Here is a 24,337-nt window from a genome sequence, read left to right as displayed (position 1 = left end):
TAAACTTCTTCTCATCTTAGATACTTTTGCAGCCCTGTCTGACAAAGCTGCATACTAGACATTTGAATTTTTTTTCAGTTTGTTATAGCTTTTACTACTACTTCTTGTAAATATTCTGCTGTGTGTGTATTTCCTGAAGTATCAATTGTTTCTGTACCCGTTGTCACACAAGCACATACAACAGGATCATTGTGGACATTGCTCCACCCATCAAGACTCAGGCTAACAATTTTACCCTCTAGACCTTTTGCACACTGCTAAGTTTCTCTTTCATACACTTTATCCAGCAATTTGCTTACGACATCTGCTCTGTTGGGTGGACTGTATCCTGGTCTTAATGACTGAACCATATTAATGAAGTGTGGGTTCTCAATCATACGGAAAGGAGAGTTCGTTGCATAAACAAATGGGTCAATTTTTTCATCTATTATCTCTTTTTGTAATCTGCTGGTTCTTATCACAAACTTATCTATGGTTGTTTCTGGATGATGGAGATTTTTTTTTTCTTTTTGCTACAGGTGGTATACTGTGGCTATGTGAGAGAAACACTATCATTGGCAGATAACTCTGAAACTATAGAAAATGATGGTGATCTTGAAGGTGGATAGTCGTCAGAATCCTGTATGTTGAGGATGGATTCTCCTAAACAAAATAAGTCAATGCCATTATTTAATTATTATTACCATTCTGCTCATTTAGTATTACTCATTGCATTCATTGACACTCAGTACTACTTTAAAGGTGAAATTTTAGAAGGAAGATCAGCCTATTTCAGCTATTTATTTTGTATCAGAACTGCATCTAAAATGATAGTACCATAGAGTAACAACTATATTTTTTGCTCAAACATGAGAATTCAAGAATAGTCCAGAAGGAAGACAGGTAGTCCTTAAGAAAGAAGTATGAAATAAAAAAGTTTACCAACCTGAAAATCCTGCATGTTCAGACATGTTCCTTTCATCATCTTCAATGCAGCTTCCTCCTGAGAAGGAACACTTCTCATGATATTGTTTCATTTGGGAAACCAGGCCTTTCATTTCTTTGTTGCACTGTTTGCATTTTGCAAGCATGCCTGTCTTACCCACAGGTAGAGGAACTTCATTAAAATATTCCCAAACTGGGTCTTTTACGGCCTGCTGCCATTATAGGTTTTCCCTTCTAGTGACAGAATGATGTGGTAGATCTCAAATCAATAAAGGCTACACTCAGAAAGACCTCAAGACTTCTGGAATATGCTGCTCAAACAGTTTGATTTTTGTTTCTACTGCCTGTCCCTCCCTTCTCACATTTATCTCCAGACTTCTTCTCCTTGTCCAGATCTATTCTGTTCCCAACAATCTTCTGTTCATTGAACTTTTTGAAACTTTGCACTTTTAGAGAGCGGTAAAGGATGGACTCTGTGTACTCAAATTTGCAGAGGGAAAATAGGGTTGAGGTCTGTTACTTCTCACCTCAATATATTTATTTATTTATTTATTTATTTAAAAACATTTTTTGCTGTTAACAAACATGTTATCTCTGGAGAGACAAATCCACAGTTTGAAAACTGCAAAACTAAGCATCTCTGATGGTATCTTCTAGACTGAGCACTGAGTCCCATTGGTTAGATAGAAAGATTAACCTAAATAATCTGTACCAGGGATCAGGAAACTTTGGCACGCAGCTTGTCAGGGAAAGTCATTGGCGGGCCAGGCCAGTTTGTTTACCTGCAGCGTCCGCAAGTTTGGCCAGTTGCAGCTCCCACCAGCCAATGTGGGCTGCAGGAAGCAGCGTGGGCCGAGGGATGTGCTGGCTGCCGCTTTCCATTGATCTACACAGAAGCCCCTGGAACTCCATAAGATTGGGTCCCTAATCCATGAACTATTGGAACTCATTTACAAAACTTTTCTTAAACATTACATGAATATATTGTCTCATACTATAGAATTAGAATTTATAATCCCTATTTCATGATGAGATATCTTTGAGCTAGAAGGTATCTTATTAAAACTATCTTTAGATAGCTTTTTTTCCTCAAAAAGCGTTTTATCAAAAAAATCTAATTTTTTTTATTTTTGATTTTTTTTTAAATCATTGATTTTTATCCACCCTGGTGAACAGTCGTTATAGATGTGGACTGTATTCAGACTGGTTACAGAATGAAGAAAGTAACAGTTAGCAGACATCAGAATTACTCCTTTCCCCAGTCGTCATTTTAAAACACGGGTAGGGCAAAGACAGAGAGAGAGCCCTAATAATGATGGAAGGTTTTCCATAATTCTGCTAACTATTCTGTCCCCCTATAAACAAATATGGAGATGCAGAAATTTGGAACCCCGATGCTGATAAACTGTCATAGTGGTGGTAATGGAAGGCTTAACCGTCTCAAATCTGCAAAAGTTCTAATAGGAGATAAAAGAGGAGCATATATCTCTCTCCTTCCACAGACCATTCAAGATGGACCCGGCTAGTTGACCTCACCCTGGTGCGATGCCATGCAATAAAGCTAGATTCTTTTAGTCAGTTCATTGAATTACTGCCAAGTTTGGAGTTTATCTCTCTGGACCAGATGTTCCGGGAACCTCCTAAGGTAAGTTTTTCTGTGTGTAGTTTGAGGTTTGGTTGGTTTTTTTGTTTTGTTTTTTTGTTTGTTTGTTTTTTTATTGTTGCTAGGGCATCTGAAATATACCAGAGTTCTGTTAAGGTACATGCTTTTTATGGTTATAATTAATTAAATAGTTCTGTGTGTGACTTAGGAATACAATGATTGCTATGAAAGATGTTTTTCTAAAAGATATGCTCTGAAGTTCTATGGCCTATGTTATGCAGGTCAAACTAGAGTATCACAGTTTTCCCTGCTAGCTTTATGATCTATGAATCTGTGATATGCAATGAAGAACAATTGTATCCATTTGCAGACAGCAGTAGTGGTGGAATGTGGTACTAATGATTAAATATTTTGTTGTCCTCAGAAAAAAGGGTTTAGATGTACTGTCCATATTTTTACTAGGGTTTTCATTGCTATTTTGGTTTTGCCTCTTTTTTTTTTTTTTTTTTTTTGCATGAGACTTATTTTTGTATTGAGAGAATTACACATTGTACTAAGTATTCTTATGATTTTGCAGCATGGTAAAATTGTGGTACTATTTCTTCATGAATGTGAATACTTTCATATATGGATTCTCTGATTTTTGTCTCCCCTCCTCATTCCCGCCACCACAAACTGTTAAATATCTTCTTATAACAATGTTCACAACTGTGGCAATGTACTAAATACTTCTTAATGAGATGATTATTCCAGAAACCTTTATCACATATGTTTTTGTTTTTTACTAGAAAATCAAGAATAGTATCATTTTAATATCTGTCCTCTGTCTAGGGCCTATCCTGCTCTGGAAAGGAAATACAAACTCTTCTACTAGATTTTCTTTCATTTCTAGCTTCTCTGATCCTATGACCTATGCATTACAACTTTTTACCATAAGAGTGTACTATTGCACTTTACATTTTTAATGCCAGTTTGAAAGAGGAAAGGGAAGGGGTATAAATTTGACAACCAAATACGCAATCTGTGCAATGAAAGTACAGCAAGTTTTGTGAGCAGATCCTTCCCCATATCTACACACATACTACCCAACGACAAATATAACAGCATCAATACAATGGTTTTGTATCAATGTTATGATACATTGTGGCAATTTGACATCAGTAATTTAGAATCTTTTTGTGTTTTTGTTTATTTCAGGGCTGTGCTCGTGTGGGCCTGAGTGCTGGCACAGGGATTGGTGTTTCATCTGCCCTAGTCAGTAATCAGAACTCCAACAATGATAACGACAACAACAACAACCACCAGAACAACAACAACCCCAACATCCATCACAACAACCATCAACACCCAAATGACCAGAACGAGGAGAACGAGCTGCGGCAAGATGGGCAGGTGGAAGAGCAGCAGATTGCAGCCGAGGGTAACCACTGATCTTTTGTGAGCCTCTGAAAGAAATGGTCTTATTTTGCATTGCCATTTGCACAGGACTGTAGGCAAAAAGTGAATGTGTATTGTATTTGAGCTCACTTGGTCAGGGTTAGGATTGCATCACGTTACTTTGTAGCATACCATCCAGTGAAATGGTACAGATGTTTTGGGGAAAGCAGCATAAAGGCCTCAACCAGATGAACTTGTCGTGGTAATGCAAGGAACCTTTTCAGGAAGAAAAATGGAGAATCCTGAAGGAGCCACTTCCTTCAGCAAAACCAAGAGTATAGAATTGGACCCAAATCCCCTAGAAGTTACAGAACCAATAATCTCTGAGAGGCTTCAGCATGACTCAGTGAGGAAATAAGGCAGCTACTGTTAGTGATATTACAGCACTGCGGTGCCTCTCTGTGACTTCAGTGTGATTATTACTGGAAATACTTCTACATATATTGAGCTATGTGCTTTGGCTTCTTTTTCTTGATGGTTGATTTTAATTGTCTCGATCTTTTCAGCACTGAATGATATGGAGGAAGTGGCACAGGATGATGGAGTGGCTGCAGGGGACAATCAGAATGAGGCCTCTGCTCATAATCCAGCAGTTATTCCTATGGATGTTGATGAGGAGCAAGCAGGTAATTCTGATCCTGGAAAGTAATCATTACTTCAAGATCCTTCGAGTTGCAAGATTCGTTAGCTCAGTGTGACTCTATTCTGACTTGACTTTTGTTCAGCTAGGACATGTGAGACATTTGAATTAATAGCTCTGGTATGGTGGGATACTGCAAAGAAACTTGTTGTGATTTAAAGTCTGTTCTACAGTCCCCACTTTTCTGCAGTTGATTTGGTGCAGGATTATGCTTCTAAGGCCTAATTTTCATACTGCAGTTAATGAGAGGATCAGAAGGTATGAATATTCTTAGCTTGCTTTGCCTTGTTCCAGCCCTTGCATTTATGGTCTCCCTCCTCCCACTGCAGTTCATGGACTCCTCCCCTTTGGTTGTGTTGTAGCCAGAGCATCTTGTATAAGCACTAATTTAAGTTGCATTAATGAGTCGCATCAGACAGTCTCAGTTACTGATGCCAGCCATTTGCTTTACAGCACACTGCACTGTAGATAAGTCAACAGCTTAAAACAAAACCATGGTGTCTGGTCACTGGAGTGTTTTTCCAAAAAGCCCCAGGACATTTATTTTCATGCTGATGTTCATTTCTCAAATTATTCACAGGTACCATATACTGTGCCAGTTTGGTACAGTTAGCAGCACTCTGTCCCAACAGCCAGAAGCATGAGAGTTGAGCCCCACAAGAGGACATAGGTTTGCACTGAGTGCAGATGCTCTGGGATGTTACTAGGAGGAAGACTGCTGCACCACTAGGGATCTTTTCTGCCATCTTTGAGGGTTGCCTGGGTGGAAGTTTGACATCCCTGGATGCTTTTTCGAAAGTATTTGAGGATAATCCCAACGTCCTGGCTAACATTTGCGCTCCCAGTAACACAGATTCTAAGGGATGAGCACAAAATGCCTTCCAAATGAGCACCTCAGTTACTACATTGTCAGTTTTTCACTGTTGTAGAAGATGCTTACGGGATACTTCGAGTGTGAGGCATGTCATAGAAAACCAAATTCTGGCCTATTGTGCCAGCCCTTTTTTTTTTTTTTTGGTGATAGATTAGAACATCTTTTGATTGTTTTAAGTGTGTTTTAATGCTGCATCTTTAAATCACTTTTGCAGCATTTCAGTTTTTATGCAGGACCCACAGAAAAGCGTGCAGAGTTGGTTGAACCAAACCCATCTCTTTCTATGGTATTCCCAAACTGTTGGAGACCTTCACCAGACAGGAACTATTGCATTATAATACCCTACAATCAGTGATTGCCTGGCGTAAATGAACTGTCAGCATTCTTCTCCTTTTTTAGGACCCAGTGGCCTTCAGCCTATTGTAAAAGCCACACCTATTACTGTCCATGACTCGGACAGTGAGGATGAAGAAGAAAACATGGGGTCCTCAAGAGCCTGCATTACTAACAGCATTGCACAGAGTTACTCTGATGGAGAAGAGAAAATCAGAGATCCAGTGGAAACCAGAGAGCTGTCAGGTGTGAAAGATTTTGTATGGGTTGGCTTATTAGTAAGGGCTGGATTACACTAGGCAAAGTCTCCTAATTTGGAGACTGAAGCTTAAAAGAGCCCATTTTGCTTCTTTTCCATGCCTCAGATAACGACTAGTCATACAGATCCATTACAACCTAGAATGAAGCAGTAGGATACATCCCCATAATGCTGCATTCACATGTGTAAAATGGGGACATACAGCATAAATGCCAGAGGTATAGCTGCAGATTTTTGCAGGCACAGGACTGCTCATACATATTTGCAGGTACATTCATTGCATCAGTGGCTTACAGTAGACATCTGTATGTCCAGATTTGCAACTGTGTTGCCCATATGAACTCTTTCAAAGTGCCTGCAGTCACAGGTTGAAAAGCTATCAGGCAAATGCTTAGGGGAAGGGTAGGAAATGCCACTGCCATCTAATGGATAATGTAGGCTTCCTGGGAATGTCCCAGAGAAAGTAGTCCAGACCCAGACCTTAAAGAGAATGTTATAGCTTAGGAATAAAGTGAATCCTCCCTTTTTTCAGCTCTCAGGCTCCTCTGCTTTGGAACAAGGCTCATTATTGTTACTGTCATTGTTTGTATTACAGTAACACCCACAGGTTCAAATAAAGGTTGAGGCCCAGTTGTACAAGTGGAAAAACACAGCAAGAGACTATCCCTTCCCTGAAGACCTTGTAGTCTAAATAGGCAAGACAGACAATGGATAGAAAGGGAAACTAAGGCACAGAGAGGTAAAGTAATTTGACAAAAGTCACAAGGTGGCTCTGTGGCAGAGATGGGAATAAAACCCAAGTTCTTTATCCTCAGTCTGTGATACCTCTCCAGAAACACAGATGACTTTAATAACATTTCTGAAGTCTTCATCTGCTCACTCTGAGTAGGACACTGGTCCACATGTGTACGCAAAAGGTGGAAGTAAACGTTGAATTACATTCTGTACACAGGATGCCAGATAATTGACATGAAGTATATATGGCCTGGTTCTTCTGGGTCTTGTAGCCTAGAAAAGGTTTAGCTAACTTAACAGTATAACAATAATCCTGAGTGGTGTGTTGGCTTAATGTACCCTACTAGCCTTCCATTTTTGCAGATCTGAACGCACATCAGCCTTAGTTCAGAAGTGAGAATGAATTTGGTGGCTTCACACTAGTAGCTGGTGTGTATCTGCATCTCAAAACCGTTAGTGATTTAGTACTTTTTGACAGGACTAGTAGTTTCAACTCAAAGGAAGTCCCAGGCAAGCTACAGTGTAGCAATGAGGTTGGGGACCCAGATTTGAAATAGCAGGGGATAGCTACATGTCAGAATTAAGATACGTTTGGAGAGCTGTTTGCAGAAGCTTTCCTGGTGATACCAGTGCCATTGGGAGCTATCTGGTCTAGTACACGGAGCAAGGGGCTGGGAGCTAGATGTTTCTGAGTTTTAATGCTGGTTTTGATACTGACTCTGTGTCTATTCCTCTGTAAAATGGGAATAAAACTTATCTACCATACCTCACATGTAGGTGTGTAAATTAATGACTGCACAGTGCTTTGCAAGTATGAAGCACTATCAGTTCTAAATTGTCATTTAATCCCTTATTTTCAAGAGAACTAAGAATTGCTACAAATTCATTCCCATATCATGTTCTTGCACATTGGCCTTTTTAACCGGTGAGCTGCTTACAGAAAGCCCTAGGCACATCCAGCAAATGTGTGCCTGGTACATCAGTTCAGATGAGCAGCTCCAGGATGTTAGAGAGATTCAGCTGCCAATGGGATAAGTGTTAACTTCCCACAACTTCAGAATAAGTCCTAATTCAATATTGGTTCCTCACTGACCTCCCCACAGCCTTTGCAGCTGAACTCCTGGCTGCCTACACTTTTAGGTGGTGTCCTACAGCATACTATTCTGCATGTTGTCCATATGCATTGTCCATATGCAATGTCCATATGTGTTTATTGCCTTGCATTCGCTTGCTTTATTGTTCTTTCATGCTTAATGTTACTGTATCAGCAGTGAGCGGTAAAGGGAAGACTCCACTGCGGAAGAGGTGCAATGCCAACCAAGTGGGCCAGGTCAAGCAATTCCATGCTGAGGAGAGCAGCTGTGAGAAAGGCTGTCAAGTGACCAGTGAGCAGATTAAAGCAGATATGAAAGCAGCCAGCGACATGCCTGACAGGAATAAAATCAAAGATTCTTACCCAGGTTGCACTAATGCCACTGGATCGACAGGGACCTCCAACTCTTGCAGTGCTGCTTCTTCAAGCCCTGATTGTGCAAGGACAGCTAATAGCCACTCTGCTGGCACCAGTCCAACAATTGCAGATGAATCCAGGCAGTGTGTCTGCTCCCCTTGTAAGAGCGAAGGCTCCAATGAGAGAGACAGTGAGGAGGGTGCCATTTGTTCCAGGTGCTCCTGCTATAGGCAGCAGGAGCCACAAAGGAGGATTAGTGGGTGCTCTGATGGGGAGTGCCCATCCACTAGTGGCACCTACACTAGGAATGGGCCAAACAGCACTGGGTCAGAGTTTTCACTTAGGACGCTGCCAAACTGTGGGCCTCCAGGAGAGGCAAACACCGAAAGGACTAATGGGAGTGTCTGTGGGACTGCTGGTGAGGAGGAGAGCGCTGGCTCACAGCCAGGGAACTATGAAATGGAGTATAATGAAGATTATCCCCGCCGGCCTCTAACAAGAGCCAGAAGCAAACTGTCCCATGTACCGCTGTTGTCTGAATCAGGTATGGCCTACACTTGTATATTTTACTTCAGAGTTCCTGTTTCATACTAAAGCAGCAACTATCAACTAAAAGAAGCATCCATATTTTAATAACTCAATAATTCTGCATGCTTGTAAATAAACAGTTTTATTGATTGACAGAAGAGCCAGAGAGTTAAAATGACAGATTTATCAGTTTCATAGCTGCTTATGGTCACACATCTTTCTGTAAGCGTGACCATGATCTCTATATTTTCTCATATGTTTTCATGTGTGTCATGCATATGTGGTAAGGTTGGAACAACAATTCATTTACTATTTTGAAAAACACAAATTTTTTGACAAATCATCTTGGTTTTTCTGTCTTTATAAGCTGTTATTCACTGAAACATAAGAATTGCTCCCCCATTCAAGAATTACTTCTGTGAAAGAGGAAGCAGGGATGCTTAACTGTTTTCCAGAGGAAAAAAGTTGATGCAATAATTGTGATAATTGATCAGCCAGTAAGGCAAAATGTAATTATTACCCAACCTTAGTAGTATACAAACACACACCAGCATAATGGATCCCACTTCCAATTGCTGAGGCATGAATAAGAGACTTGAAAAATGCATTTCTCATTAAATAGTTTGCACAATATCCAGAATGCTAAAAGAGCCCATCTAAAGGGATGGAACAGAGACTAAAATTTGGGATGCGGGGAGGGAACTTGCTGGCATCTTCCGTTTCTTACTGTACGTTAGGTAAGGTTTCCTGTCCAAGCTGCTATAGATTTCACTTGTCAGTCCGGGCACACTTTTCAATAATATTTTCCACATACCCAGAATTCCTCTCTGGGAGCATCTAACAAGTAAAATGTGACAGAAAATAATGGTGTTATTTATAGAATCATAGACAGTGGAGATGGAAAAGATTTATTCAGTCATCAAATCCATATCTCTGCCAATGCAGGACTGATTTCAGTACATTTTCGAGTGTTTTTCCAGTCAAGTTCAATGTCCCAAGTGCTGATGAAGCTTAAATCACTTCCCTTAGGAGACTACTCCATAGCTTAATATATCTCAGATTCAAAACGGTATCCTGATATTCATCTTGAATTTTCTGTTTCCTAACTTGCTCCATTATTAATAGTAATGGAATGAAACCGATAAAGAAATATAGTGCATTGTGTGCATGCCTGACAGGTCTTCCTGAAAAGAGTGCTGTTCTCCTGTCTCAGTTAAGGAAAGGGTCTGTTTCTTCTGCAAGTTAAGTGTCTTCACATTTCATATTTCATGGCATAAGCTGATTGCCTGCAGACAGTCAGGAATCCCTATCCCCCACCCCGCAAAAAACCCAGTCTCACAAGCGTGTGCACATCTATGCCCTTGTGCAGCATTTGCCTGCTCTGAAGCATTCAGTGTTGGCTAATGCTGGAGGCAGGCTCTCGGTCTTGAAGTACCAGTCAAATCTGGTGTGGCCCAGGCCCAAATTCATGCTGTGTATGCCTGGATATATAGAACAGTGAGGCTCCATCTGTCAAGCCATTATAGCAGCGTTTCCCAAACTGTGTTCCGCGGAACACTGGGTGTTCCGCACGATGTGAATAGGTGTTCCATGAAAGAATCGTAATTAAAAAAAAGGGTCTTTAATTTTATTTAATTTTAAATTTGGCATATTTGAAGCATAGTTTAGAACTCTTTTTGAATGACCTATAATTTAACATAAAACTCTTTTTCCAGCATTATTCTTAATATTAAGCGAATTTGTGATAGAAAAAAGCAGAAACACCAATCCCATTAAATCCAAATTTGTATTTCTGTTTATAAGAATAGACTTTCCTAGTAAAAATCTAATTTGTTTGTTTGTCTAATATATAAAAACAGGGGTTTTTTTTAAGTAGAACACTGTTTCTAATTGACTCTTGCACTTGATTTTTGTACTGCTTTATACACGCTTTCCAATTAGAAATTGTTAGTTCAAGTTATTTTAAATTTGTATTTTTGCTTTGTTTTATAAAATAAAATATATTTGAGCATAAATAATGCATTTTTTATTTGAAAACCAAATAACTACAAAATAATATTATAAGTGTTCCGTAATGGGCTAAAAAGTGGCCAAGAAAGTTTGGGAAACGCTGCGTTATAGTCTACTTCCCTCCTCTTCCATCCCCCCATGCTGGAATGTAATATTCATTTACATTCAATGCAAAACTTGAAAACGGTTTGTTACAAAACTAAAGAAATGTTCCTGTAATTGGGTTGAATAAATGCATTGAGATTCATGGCTCTCTATTGTTTTGCCTGTGAGTTCCGGAATAAAGTGACGTGGTTTTTGGCTTTTGTAACAAACTTTTATTTATGATAGTGAATCTTCTATAATTGTTTGTCTTGAGTAATTGTTTAACATTATCTCAGACATCTAAGTTTTAACTTTTTCTATTGCTTTATATGGCAAAGAGTGAAATAATCATAAAAATAATTACTAATACTGCAGATAAGTTGGCAAAAGGGGGAAAAAATTATTGGCGGGTATGATACTCTAATTACAGTAAAAAGCAAAACTGGTTTTGTCATATAATAAGCATTTCATTTGAAACTTGTCTTAAGTTTAATTTATAGCTGAAATTACATCCATGTTAAGCTCTTTGAAGAAGAGATCTTTGCCTGGAGCTGTACTGTGCACAATTCAGCATACGTTTTGGATGTTTTTCTTGTATTACAATAAGTGACTGTATCCCTGGTCATATATGCTATATGTACTGTCATGAAATCACACTGGATGATGATACATATGTACAATGAATTGCTTATTCCAATTATAGAATAATTTTTTTCACTGTCAATTTCATCTCCCACAACTGTGGGTCCTCTGGAAGAGGTTCCTGAATGCTGCAGGCTCAAAGGGGCTCAGTTAAAGTTTGAGTGGCAATTGTAACTCAAACTCCTTGCCTTTATGAGTTTGTCTCAGCTGTAACATTATCAAACAGTCTTTTGTGTTCAGTTTCCTTTTTTGTTTTTTAACGGCGGTATAACTTTCATTGACATCGTCTCAGTGTCATAACATCATGTCTACAGACTTGCATTGGTATCACCTTGAGAACTTTGTAACAGTGCCAAGGTGAACAGAGAGAAAGCATTGTCACAAAAGGGTAACTTATAGGCAATACTCAGTAGCTGGTTATCCAACTTTAGGGGACCCCCTCAAGATTAGTCAGCTAAAAATCTGTGCCTGTGTATATGTTAAATTCATCTCTTCATAGCATCCTGAAAGTAGCTTCATTGTTTTTCCTAAATGAAGGAGGCAGTGGAATATTATTAGATTACAGAAAATCTAACTGACTTTGACCTATAATATTAAAGTGGTGCCCAGGTTCCCTCCTCCTCCCCCATCCACCCCACAATTTCAGGAGTCATATTAACTATTTTTCCACATTCTGCTACCTTCCGTTCTTATTGGCTGTACTCTTGTAGGCAGGCAGTGAAGTAAAATTTACACAAGTCCCGTTCTCCTGAACACTTAGAAACATAGGAATTGCCAGAATGGATCAGACCTGGGGTCCATTTAGTCCAATATCCTGTCTCCAACAGTGGCCAGCACAGGCATTGCAGAGAAAGGTACAAGAACCATGGAATAGGCAGATGTGAGATAATCTGCCTCTCCTCCTCCCCATATTAGTTCTCATCCTGATCTAATAGTGAGTTAGATACTAGATCAGTTTAAACTGTGAAGCATAAAGTATAAGCTACGTTTTGAAATGTTAGCTTTAGCAATTATAACACTTATAACATTCTTGTCATCCATATAAATGTGCAATCCTTTTCCGAATCTTGCCAAGTTCTTGGCTGCAACAAGTACCACAGTTTAATTATGTGTTTTGTGAAAAATGCTTTTGAATTTGCTACCCATTAATTTCATGCGGTGTCCCCTTGTTCTTGTGTTTTGAGACAGAAGCTCCTGATCTATCTTCTCTAGACCGTTCATTATGTTGTATACTTTTATCATGTTGGGTCGTCTTTGTCTCCTTTTTCAAGTAAACAATCCTGCTTGTCTTGTCATCTTTCGCCAAGCCCTTCTAATCTGCAATATCCCTTTTGAGAGGACTCTTGTAAATGTCACTTTCCTGGAAATGTGCAGGCCCGGGAAAACACTGAACTTGAGAGTATCTGGGAAGAAAAACTCAAATATTTGGCCTCTTTGGCTTGACAGCATCCCTTTTAAACTTCCCATCCATTTCAAAATATCAAAGTGTATTTCATCCTCAGTGAAATATTAATCTGTTTTACTTAACTATCTCAAAACAGAATTAATTCTTCTTTATAAGGTATTTAATCCTGGGATGGAAGGTGCTATAGAAGTGCCAAGTGATGGTAGGGTCATTTTTTTATTACTGTGTCCCTACAAAACCTTGAATTTTAAATTGCAAAGAGAAATCTGCCAAAGCGTGAGGTCAGTGTTTCCTCTGAAATAGTTGTCACTACTAAAACAGTGTAGGAAGCTGCTGGGCTCCATACTCTGCTTTATGTGTGAGCGTCATCTGCAGCATCAGAGATGTGGCCAGGAAAAGGAGATGGGAGTGAGCTTTCAAATAGTTTGTTGACATGTACAGTTAATTATTGAAAAGCCTATTAAGGTTCTTCTTATTTTCCAAAAATTTCCAGTACTCTCTGGGGAGTGGAGCATGGTCTAGTTGTTACAGCAGAGGACTGGGATGTAGGGTTCTAAACCTGGCTCTGCTGCTGTCTCCCTGTAAGACATTGGACAAGTGATTTCAGCATCCTTTCCTGTGAAATCGGGAATCATATTTACTTTTTTCATTTGAACAGACTTGGCCATTAAATCTGAAAGTGGTGGTGTTGCAGTTGATGGGTTATGACCCCAGTTGCTAGCCTAGGGTGGTCCAATGACTACACTAGTGGAGCTAGAGCATTAGAGGCTATTGGAGGTCCAATTAGGAAAAGCTTCTGCTTTTCTCCTGGCTGTAGCTTAGTACAGAGGAAAGACTGTACTTTAATTTTCCCTTTTTGTTTTTTCCAGAAGTGGCCAAGCCGAAGCCTCGGCAAACAATGAAGCGGAAAAGGACAGCTGACAAGTCAACAAGCACTAGTGATCCTGTTATTGAGGATGACCATGTTCAGGTAAGGCTTATTTCCCCATCTACCACAGGTTCCCAGCCAAGAGGCTTTATGAACATATGACTCATTACAGGCTTGTTTTCACTGCAGAGATCAGATTATAAATTGAGTTTGGTCCCTATCTCAAGTCCCATCAACACACACACATCCTTAACTCAAGTGCAGTGGTACTTGTAACTCAAGTTAGCTGGCCTGAGAGGGAGTATATGCTAAAGCTCAAGTTAACACAACTCATCAGCTGCTCACACAATTGCTTTGTAGTGTGGACTCAGGATAGAGTGCTTCTGTCCCTCCAGTGTCGTCCCACAGTTCCTCCCATACACCCAGAAAGGACAGACAAGTTCTCCCATAATTCACTTGGAAAGCATTCATAGAGCAGCTCAGCTTACTGCAGCACTAAGAACCATGGGATAGCGCTGCCCATGAGTGGGTACAGTGCCAGGGTGGACACAGTAGCTCAAGTGTTGTTTTGTAATGTGAGTGGTCTTACTCAACCTAGACTAACCTGAAGAGTAAATTGAGTGTAGGTAAACTTGTTAATAATCCTGCCACGAAGATGTAGTTTAAGGATACATCTATATTACATGCTTCTTTCAGCAGCATGCAGAGTACATACTCAGCCGCTTTAGCACAGGCATAAATAGCAGGGTAGCCGGTGAGGCACAACTTAGGCAAATAAAGGCATGCCTGAAGGGTGGGAGTATGTATACGAGTACATACCCTACACAGCTCTCTACACGCCTAAGTCACACCTCCCCATCTATACTCTGTTTTTAGCAGTGTAGTGTCCCACTGCCTGCCCTCAGCTGGAGCCCTTCCCAGCTGCAGAAAAAGACTGCAGCAATGGGGAAAACCTCGGGCAGCTCCCCGCTGCTGGAGCCTTTCCCTGCCACAGGGAAAGACTGAGGCAGCTCCCTGTTGCTGGATCCTTTCCCCTTAGCAGGGAAAGGCTCTGGCGGTGGGATTGCCTCCCCCCCTCACCCTCCCCCCCCCGCCGGAGCCTTTTCTTGCTACAGTGAAAGGCTCCAGGAGTAGGGAACTGCTCAAGCTTTTCCCTATTGCTTGAGTCTCACCAACACATATAGCTACATGTCGCAGTGTGGACGCAGACATGTACACTACACTCCTCTGACTCCGGTGTGTAGTGTAGACATAGCCTCAATGTGCTTTCTTATTTCATCTTTTTTAAAACTAGAGATTCTGTAAACGGCATAGAAGTTACTTCTGAGTGTAATAGTTGTTCCTCAAAATAGGCTCTGTTTTAAAACAACACTGTTACACTGAAAGTCATTTTTTGTTCATTCTGCAGTTACAATTAATACATTAGATAACTACAGCTGAAAAGTTACCAAAAACCTACTTTCTCTATTTTTTCAATATGCTTACTTTGTGCATTTGACAGCACTTTTTATGTAGTCTGTCTGCCAAACAGATTCTTCCTTGCTATAAAGGTTGTTACAAAAATTGCTGGATTTCTTTTTTAAATTCAAGCTGTCTTCCCTTAATTTTATATTGTTAGTGCCCTTCTCCCAGTCTCTGCAGTGTTAAAAGTGACTCTGCTCATGTCCCTTGAGATATCAGAGTTTACATTTGCTTTTTCTTTAGTTCCCATACACTAATGTCAGATGTACAGGACTGCATGAGCTTCAGAGACTAAATTTTCTTCTCACCATCCTCTTTAGAGGCACCTTGATGAAAGGCAGTGTATATGGGAATGTCACACTGTGATTTTCTGGACCATACCTTTCTGTATTTAAACAGAAGAATAAGGCTTCACAGCTGTCAATCCGAAGTCAGCCCAGTACTTAGAATATGGCTCTAAACTAAAGCATAAATAAGTTTTTAGATTGTTTGTGAGAGATAATACAATGAGATTTTGGGTAGTAGGAACTCGAGGTATTTTCTATCAAGTCAATGCTGCTTATGGGAATTGTGTATTGACACTTTGTGGGTCTGAAAAATCACTTATTTTTAACTCATTTTGTAACAGTGCTGATCAGCAACACAAGTCCTGCTTTTCCCTTGCCAACCTGTTCTGGGCAGAGGCCATTACCACATTGGACAGTGTCCCAGAATGAATTTTCTCCTAGCATATTTACAACAGAGCTTCTTTTCCCATTTTTGCCAGGATTTTTTGTTTCTATTCAGACTTAATACTTTAAATTAATTTTGTATTAATCCTATCCTGTGGATTATTTTCACCAGGTGCTGACTTTGAAATCCAAAAACCTTGTTGGAATCACATTGACCAATTGTGGAATAACAGACCTGATCCTGAAAGACTGCCCCAAAATGATGTTCATCCATGGTATGTTGTTAATGTGATTGGGACTCATAGCTCAGCCAAGTCTTCCATTCTGTGTGCCAAGAGCTTGCCGCATTTTCCATCCACACTGAAAATACTGGAGACATTTTAAAATATTCTCTTAGGAGCTGTCCACCAGCCTTTTGCTTACTCTGTATTCATCAGCAGCTAAACTACATGTCAGTTTTACTCAGAACACTGAATAGCTATAGGAGGCATAATGAGACATGTCATGGCTTCTCAGTTTCTGAGTTCCTTATTTCTCTAGCTGTAACAGATTTAATAAACGTTAACACTTAAAACAAACAGTGTTAAATAACAATCATAAGGAGAGCCTGTCCAGTAGACAGACTTTTCTTGGAGTTAATCAGAGAACTGAAAGTTCACTAAATGAATTTAGAGTGTTTTGTTTTTCCTGTCACTTTTTCCTGGTTCCATATAGCTCTCCCTATAGTTATTTATCTTACACAGTAGTGTTTCCTTCTTGAAGTGCTGATGAATGATAAAAAATCTGTATTGACTAATGGCACTTTGAGCATATTATGTGCTGCATTCCAGTCTCCTCTGATTAGTTCTCCCTAAATCATCAGGTCAGTTGTTCTGTTTCCTTCAACATCTACAATCAGTAATAGTGTTGTCTTGTCTGAATTGGTGTCTCTCTCACCAGTCTCCATGAAGTCATATAGAACAGGAATGTGTATGTTTGCAGAGATTAGGTTTATCTCAGAAGGCTAATCAAAGCACACATTTTATTTTAACTAATCAGCTAAGTACTGATGATCCGGACATGACAGCAAGGAGGAGAACTATATTATCCCAGTATATAATGCTTTGCCTTCCTCCATATTACAGGTGGTGATGTGATACCATGATTAGAGGTAGATTGCTCTAAAATCAGATTTTTTATTAAGGCTATTAGCTGTGCACACATCCTTCAGTAACTGCCCTTTACATATATATATGACCCATTTGCCTTATGTACCAAACAGTCTGCTTTTGGAGATCCCCTTAGGAAAATTCAAAGGCCTTTTATGTAGTATCTTGTTTGCTGCTGCTTTTATAGTTTTATTCATTTGTAATTTGTAGCTACAAGATGCCGTGTACTAAAGCATTTAAAAGTAGAGAATGCACCGATTGTCAATCGATTTGACTATGCCCAATGCAAGAAATTAAACATGGATCAGGTACTAGATCAAATACTGAGGATGCCACCAGAGAGAAACCGGATCATTTACCTTCGTCCAATGCAGCAGGTAGTTTTCATTTAACCAAGGCAAACTTTGAAGCTTTGTTCTTATTCTTTCATCTATGCTTGCTTTATTATTTCTACTTAGTGCAAAATAAATAAGCGTGAGCATTACAGGAAACTCATTCTCCTAAGACCGTACCACCATCAGCTTCTTTCCTTTTTAATGCGTTCATTGCAGGATTTGAATGTCACTGCTAACATTAAATAGGTTTCAGAGTAGCAGCTGTGTTAGTCCGTATACGCAAAAAGAAAAGGAGTACTTGTGGTACCTTAGAGACTAACCAATTTATTTGAGCATAAGCTTTCATGAGCTACAGCTCACTTCATCGGATGCATGCAGTGGAAAATACAGTGTGGAGACTTATATACACAGAGAACATGAAACAATGGGTGTTACCATACACACTGTAACAAGAGTGATCAGGTAAGGTGAGCTGTTACCAGCAGGAGAGCGTGCGGGGGGAAACCTTTTGTAGTGATAATCAAGGTGAGCCATTTCCAGCAGTTGACAAGAACGTGTGAGGAACAGTTGGTGGCAGGGGGGAATAAACATGGGGAAATAGTTTTACTTTGTGTAATGACCCATCCACTCCCAATCTTCATTCAAGCCTAAGTTAATTGTATCCAGTTTGCAAATTAATTCCAATTCAGCAGTCTCTCGTTGGAGTCTGTTTTTGAAGTCTTTTTGTTGAAGAATTGCCACTTTTAGGTCTGTAATCGAATGACCAAAGAGATTGAAGTGTTCTCCGACTGGTTTTTGAATGTTATAATTCTTGATGTCTGATTTGTCCATTTATTCTTTTACATAGAGACTGTCCAGTTTGGCCAATGTACATGGCAGAGGGGCATTGCTAGCACATGATGGCATATATCACATAGGTAGATGTGCAGGTGAACGAGCCTCTGATAGTGTGGCTGATGTGATTAGGCCCTATGATGGTGTCCCCTGAATAGATATGTGGACACAGTTGGCAATGGGCTTTGCTGCTGGAAATGGCCCACCTTGATTATCACTACAAAAGGTCCCCCCCCCCACTCTCCTGCTGGTAATAGCTCACCTTACCTAATCACTCTTGTTACAGTGTGTATGGTAACACCCATTGTTTCATGTTCGTAAATCTCCCCACTGTATTTTCCACTGCACGCATCCAATGAAGTGAGCTGTAGCTCACGAAAGCTTATGCTCAAATAAATTTGTTAGTCTCTAAGGAGCCACAAGTACTCCTTAACATTAAATAGTGAATTTGTTACTGTTAAATACTGTCTCCAAGGCTAAGTTCATTGCATTAGAAGACTATAAGTCAACTGAGTAAGGTGCTGAATTAATGCTGTACTACATAACTAGAGTTTACATAATATACTTCAAAAACCACTATTGCTTATATAGTTTCATAGTCGTTTTCGTTTATGACTGGAAGTATGCCATATGCCCTGTACGTCTGGAATAGTTTAGTGACTACTTTGCCCTCTCAAGTTCAACACCTCTACTTAGCATTTATATACTGTTTTACATCATCAAAGCAGACTTTAACTAATCAATCTGCCAATATTGCAAGGTCGTTAAAATAATAGTATAACCTGTATTTACATGTGGGGGAACCAGAGACAGAGAAGTTAAGTGACTTGCCCAAGGTCACAAAGTGAATAAATAGCAAAGCTAAGACTAGAACTCAGAACTAGTTCTTTGATTAGTTGATGTGACCATGCTGCTTGCTTAGCAGGAGCACTCTGAATGTCAAGTAATGTTCCCTCTTATCTGTGGTGTCGGAATAGTGAAACATTGGTTGGTACAGAAGACTATATTCTGAAAAACTAGATCACTGTTTGCAATCCAGTTCTTGGTTGCAGTGTGGTGCACTGTGTATAAAAAAAACAAAAAAACCTTACACCAGGGCCGCTTTCTGTGGGAATGAAGGCATCTTTGGTCACTGTGTTAATTAAACTAGTAACATGCAATTACAAAATCAGACAATTTTACTGATTTATTCCCTACAAATCCTGCAGTGCGGTATAATGTGCATTGGCAGCTGTGCTACGGAAGTTGTATAGTGGGTCTTCCCACTAAATTTTAACTCTTTGCTAACGTTCATATTTTTTCTCTGTACACTTTGCTTCCCCCTAAAGTGGGGAGTATTGATCAGACATATGCTGCTGATTCTAAAATCACCTCTTCTCCTTTCTCTTGGTTGTAAGTCCCTGTCTGACTTTTTCCACAGGTCGACACATTGACTCTAGAGCAAAAGATATTTAGTGGTCCCTATCCATACCATATTTGCATAATTCATGAGTTCAGTAATCCTCCTAACGTCCGGAACAAGGTGCGCATTCGCAGCTGGATGGACACAATAGCAAACATTAACCAGTGAGTACCTATCTCTCAGTGCTGAGTGAATAGGCTAATATAGACTCAGTATATTATATTGGCCAGATAAAGGGGTACCCTAACACGTGGGATTGCTAATGTGTAAATGATGGGATGAGGAGAATTCAAATAGTATTTAATAGTTCCTGCACTGGGTTGTTTTCCAGAGGTAAAGTAGTACCGTATTCTGTACCCAGCTCAAGTGCTTCACTAACACAACTGTAAAATGTAGCATTTTGCATCTTTGCTTAGAATGCTGTAGCATTCTCTTTAAGGGAGGCTGGGGGAATTTCTTCTAAACTTGTCTCTCTCATTGTTAAATTCATTTTTAAAAAAAAGAGAGACAGACAGATGCACACAGTCTGACTCTAGTAGATACAACTTTAGTTTTTGGGGGAAATAGAAATAATGTGCAGTTTTCAACTCCACTGCAATTCTGCAAGGTTTCCAGCAACAGGAAATTATATGTAGCAGCACCTGTCCACCATTTCAGACCAGGTTTCCGTTCTTCTTTCATTTACTTGGCAAGATTAAAGAGAGAGAATTTATTTAGCTCTAGCTCTGAAGGATAGTCCCTTACAAACAGGAGGCATCACAAACAGTTGTTTTACATGCAGCAGACATAGATGTGATCTTTTGTCTAACCCCGGGTCACATGTAGTTGCACTCAAGAGCCAAGGGATTGCATATGGCACCCAGGTGTGTATCTTACCAGTGTGTTTCTGTAGGTTCAGCCCTATTAAATCAGAGGTCACATTGTTTCAGGGTTTCCAGTGTGATTCCTGTCCCTTTTTCTAACATTTCCCATTACTGCCACCTGTATTTTCTTCCTTCCTGTCTCCAGAGAGCTTATTAAATATGAGTTCTTCCCTGAAGCCACACGAACTGACGAAGACTTGAAGAAATACACCAAGTACCCTTGGGGGCGGGATATTTATACTCTAGAAGGTGAGTATTCCGGAGGATTAGAGGCTAATCTGTTGCAAAAGCAAATTATTTTGTTTCCTCAAGAAGTTGCCCGGGGAGAGGAAAAATAGCTGGGGTAAATATGCCTTCTAACTGAATATTGGAGGTCACCTGCACACCATGAATTGAGACTGGCGCTTGTCTTGCTGCCCTCAAGCACTGCAGCAGTTGATGTGGAATTAAAAACTTAGTTGGGAAGTGTCTGAGATTACGGTGCGGAAATGGATAATAACTATCTCAGGAAATGTCAAAGAGTTATGGCTTGGACAGGTGTTGAATAGAGCATTCCTGGGCTGAGGAAGCTCTTTGCCTGTACCAGTGTGGTATGCCTGCCTAATAAAATTGGATTCTTCCTGGTGAGATGAGAAGCAATGGCATTTAAAGGACAGCAGTATAATCTCACCAGTTCTCTTTGTTTTTTTTAGGCATTGTGGATGGAGCCCCTTACTCTATGATTACAGATTTTCCCTGGCTGAGGTCGCTCCGAACAGCAGAGCCAAACAGCTATGCCAGATATGATTTTGAGGATGATGAGAGAAGTGAGTAATTGCTGCCTTAACATGCTGCTTGGATTGAGGCTGTGCTTTTTTAAAAATAATTTTCTAAAGGTTGCAAGAGGTATGGGGCATAGGGCTGTTTCTGCACCTCAGAGACCTGGTGAACCCCTTCCACCAGGGGTATTTCCAGACAGCTGTTTTTGCCCCTTCTATACCTCCAATAGGTGTTAAGGGGACAAAGTCAGCAGTGAGTTTATCATCAATTATGGAAGGGAAGGTTAATCCAACCATAATGAAGACAGTTTAACAAAATAGAGGACTCATAGATGCATGGCTTTACTTTATAACATGGACACATGTGAAAAGATCACCCTGTTTTAGTTGTACGGTATGCATTTTAAGGCATCTATAGAACATGTATAGTTAAATGACTTGGCATTTTTTGACAGCCAGATAATCTGTGGTCTGTCTTCAGCAAGTTCCTGAGTTCTCTGGTGCCATATCATTGGCAAAACTGATTCACCTGATGAATCGTTATAGTCTGAATCAAAGTAATTCTGTATTGTTTTTAACTGAACAATGAGAAGACACCTTTTAACGTCTGGTTGTAGATCTACAAAAAAATTCAAAATTGAGGCTGTAACTTCATCCTTAATTTGCCCTTGTTGTCTAGACATTTCAAATTATATGATTTTACACCATGATCTACAACATCTAGGCACATTAGGGTAAGTTGTTAATAATACCTAGCTTTTATAGTGCTTTTCATCAGTAGATCTGAAAGTGCTTTACAAAGGTGGTCAGTTATATTTCCATTTTACTTCTCCATCCCCTCAGAGAAACTGAGGCACAGAAAGGGGAAGTGACTTGCCCAAGTAGGCCAGTGGTAGTCCTGGATATTGAACCCGGTCTCCTAGGTCTAGTGCTCTAGTCATTAGGCTAGGCCAGAGTTTAACTGCAGTAGCATTTGTGATTGTTTTTCTACTAAACCGGAGTTCCTGGACAAAAGTTCAATCTTAAAACAATTGAGACATTGGGGGTTTTTAATCAAAAACAAAAACCTCAGACACAATTTCTTCTTCTTCTTATGCCTGACCAATAGCTCTTAGACTTTCATGCCCAAAGGGACGTTTTCTGTGTGCATGTTTCACTTTCCGAAAAAAGGTTCTTTACATTCTCATGTTAGCGCTAATATAGAGATTGCTCAATTTTGTGACTTTCTTCATAGAAAAGCATTTCATTTTTATTTCATTCTTGCTATACCTTTCATAGCAACTATCTATGCTCCCCGGAGGAAAGGACAGCTATCTGCAGATATCTGCATGGAAACAATAGGCGAGGAGATCTCAGAACTGCGCCAGATGAAAAAAGGTGTTTTCCAGCGGGTGGTGGCGATCTTCATTCATTACTGTGATGTCAATGGCGAACCAGTAGAGGATGATTACATTTAATTGGATCCCCCAGCTAATCCCTGGCCCTTCCTAACTTCCAGTTGGCACTGCCAGCAAAGAAAGCAGATGGATCCATTCCTACTGCCTCAGTGCACTGAGGTGTCTTGGGAATTGTGTACTTTGCGGTTGGCCTGACTCAGTTTGGTATAGAATATGTAGTAAATGTATAATGAAATATAAAAATTGTATACTAAGGTTTGTACATAGAGGAAACAAAAATATTCCTAAAGCTGAGACTTTATTTCATATGTTTATACAATTTAATTTAAATTCCATTTTAATGAAGGCGAACAATTGGGACAAGGTGAAAAAGTTTGAATTTCTTAGCCCATACAATTCAGAGCAGTAAATTTTTTTTGTTTGTTACAAACATAACCCCATTTGCTGTGTTCAAAAGAGTCATTGGAATCTCTTAATCTGTGCCTTTTTCTTCTTGAGCATCTAAGAGTCCAGTCCGAGTAAATCTGTTGAACACAGTCTGTGTGTCTTGTGTGCATTTTTGGGAGCTTGGGGAGGAGCTAACTTAAAGGGGCTGCAAAGAAGGGCAAAAGCTGAAAGGGAGCAGCCATGTCGTTGGTCCAGAGGAAGTTGTAATTTTTTTTTCCTTTTTTAAAAAAAAAAAAAAAAAAAAGCTTGTGAACCCAATTTCATCTTTGAGTGATAAATTCCAAAAACATTTTCTAGCATTATTTATTTCCTCATTCAATAATGTATGTGGTGCCTCTTGGAATATGAAAATAAACCTTTATTAAACATTGGGTCCACTTGCTTTAAATATAAAGCTGCATATGAGACATCTAACTGAAATCGATAACGTTCTTGGAATTCCAGAAGGTAAAGGCCATGTAATTACTGGCAAATGGCTGAAAGCACAGGGTTCAACTGGCTTGAATTATGAAATCAGAAGCCCCTTCTGAATCACTTTGAACTAATCAGCCCTCTGTCTGCTTCGTGCTTGCCCTTCAGCTGCACCTTTTTACAGATGCAATAAGTGAACAACCATGGAGACAGTCCTGGTTTTTACTGTACAGACAGAATGCCTTAAGTTTCTACTGTATCTACAGGTTCCCTCTATGGTTCCAGCAATAAGAGCCAGAATTTTGATTCTGTTGTACACAGTACATGCATTTACTGAAGTTGGGAAGGGTAGGGCTTGAACTGCATTAGACGTTTGTCAGTCATAGCAGATAGAACTAAATAGAGAAGGTATCTGAAAATTGCCCCATAGGCAGCAAAAATATACCTCCTTTTCCAAACAGGAATTATTCTGAACATCTCTTCTGGCGTTCAAACAACCCTCCCCGTGCCCCAAACTTCTCCAAGCTCATCATCAGAAGTAAGTTTCCCAGACCTGAAGATGAGCTCTGTGTAAGCAGGAAAGCTTGTCTCTTTCACCAACAGACATTTGTCCAGTAAAGATATTACTTCACCCATCTTGTCACTTATTGGGTACATAATGTAAGTTAGCCTCTACAGCAATAACAAGCTAAGAAGTTAATGGAGATCAATTAAGGCCTGATCTACATTTAAAGTTTTATCGGAATGACTGTTAAGTACAGCGTGAGATTTTCTGACAGTTATGCCAGTAAAAGCTTAAGTGCAGATGAGGTTATTCT

General features: G+C 39.8%; 1 protein-coding gene across 3 annotated transcripts in view; it reads left to right on the top strand.

Moving 5' to 3' along the window:
* Positions 1-23,197, top strand: part of FBXO38 (F-box protein 38) — a 39,442-nt gene extending 16,245 nt beyond the window's left edge. For 2 of the 3 annotated variants that reach the window (XM_084635904.1, XM_084635905.1), the window contains exons 11-22: positions 2,427-2,569; positions 3,725-3,947; positions 4,471-4,590; positions 5,878-6,057; positions 8,074-8,799; positions 13,794-13,894; positions 16,097-16,199; positions 17,283-17,449; positions 19,662-19,807; positions 20,652-20,755; positions 21,199-21,312; positions 22,543-23,197. In XM_084635904.1, coding sequence (XP_084492030.1) covers positions 2,427-2,569; positions 3,725-3,947; positions 4,471-4,590; positions 5,878-6,057; positions 8,074-8,799; positions 13,794-13,894; positions 16,097-16,199; positions 17,283-17,449; positions 19,662-19,807; positions 20,652-20,755; positions 21,199-21,312; positions 22,543-22,721 — 2,306 coding nt within the window. In that variant the 3' untranslated portion in view covers positions 22,722-23,197. The remainder of the gene's footprint in view (positions 1-2,426; positions 2,570-3,724; positions 3,948-4,470; positions 4,591-5,877; positions 6,058-8,073; positions 8,800-13,793; positions 13,895-16,096; positions 16,200-17,282; positions 17,450-19,661; positions 19,808-20,651; positions 20,756-21,198; positions 21,313-22,542) is intronic. The other variant, XM_084635906.1, reaches the window with a different exon arrangement.
* The last annotated feature ends 1,140 nt before the right edge of the window (positions 23,198-24,337 follow it).

This window comes from Lepidochelys olivacea, assembly GCF_965140295.1.
Source record: "Lepidochelys olivacea isolate rLepOli2 genome assembly, chromosome: 8".
Classification (NCBI taxonomy): domain Eukaryota; kingdom Metazoa; phylum Chordata; order Testudines; family Cheloniidae; genus Lepidochelys; species Lepidochelys olivacea.
This window is presented reverse-complemented; position numbering and strand designations above follow the sequence as displayed.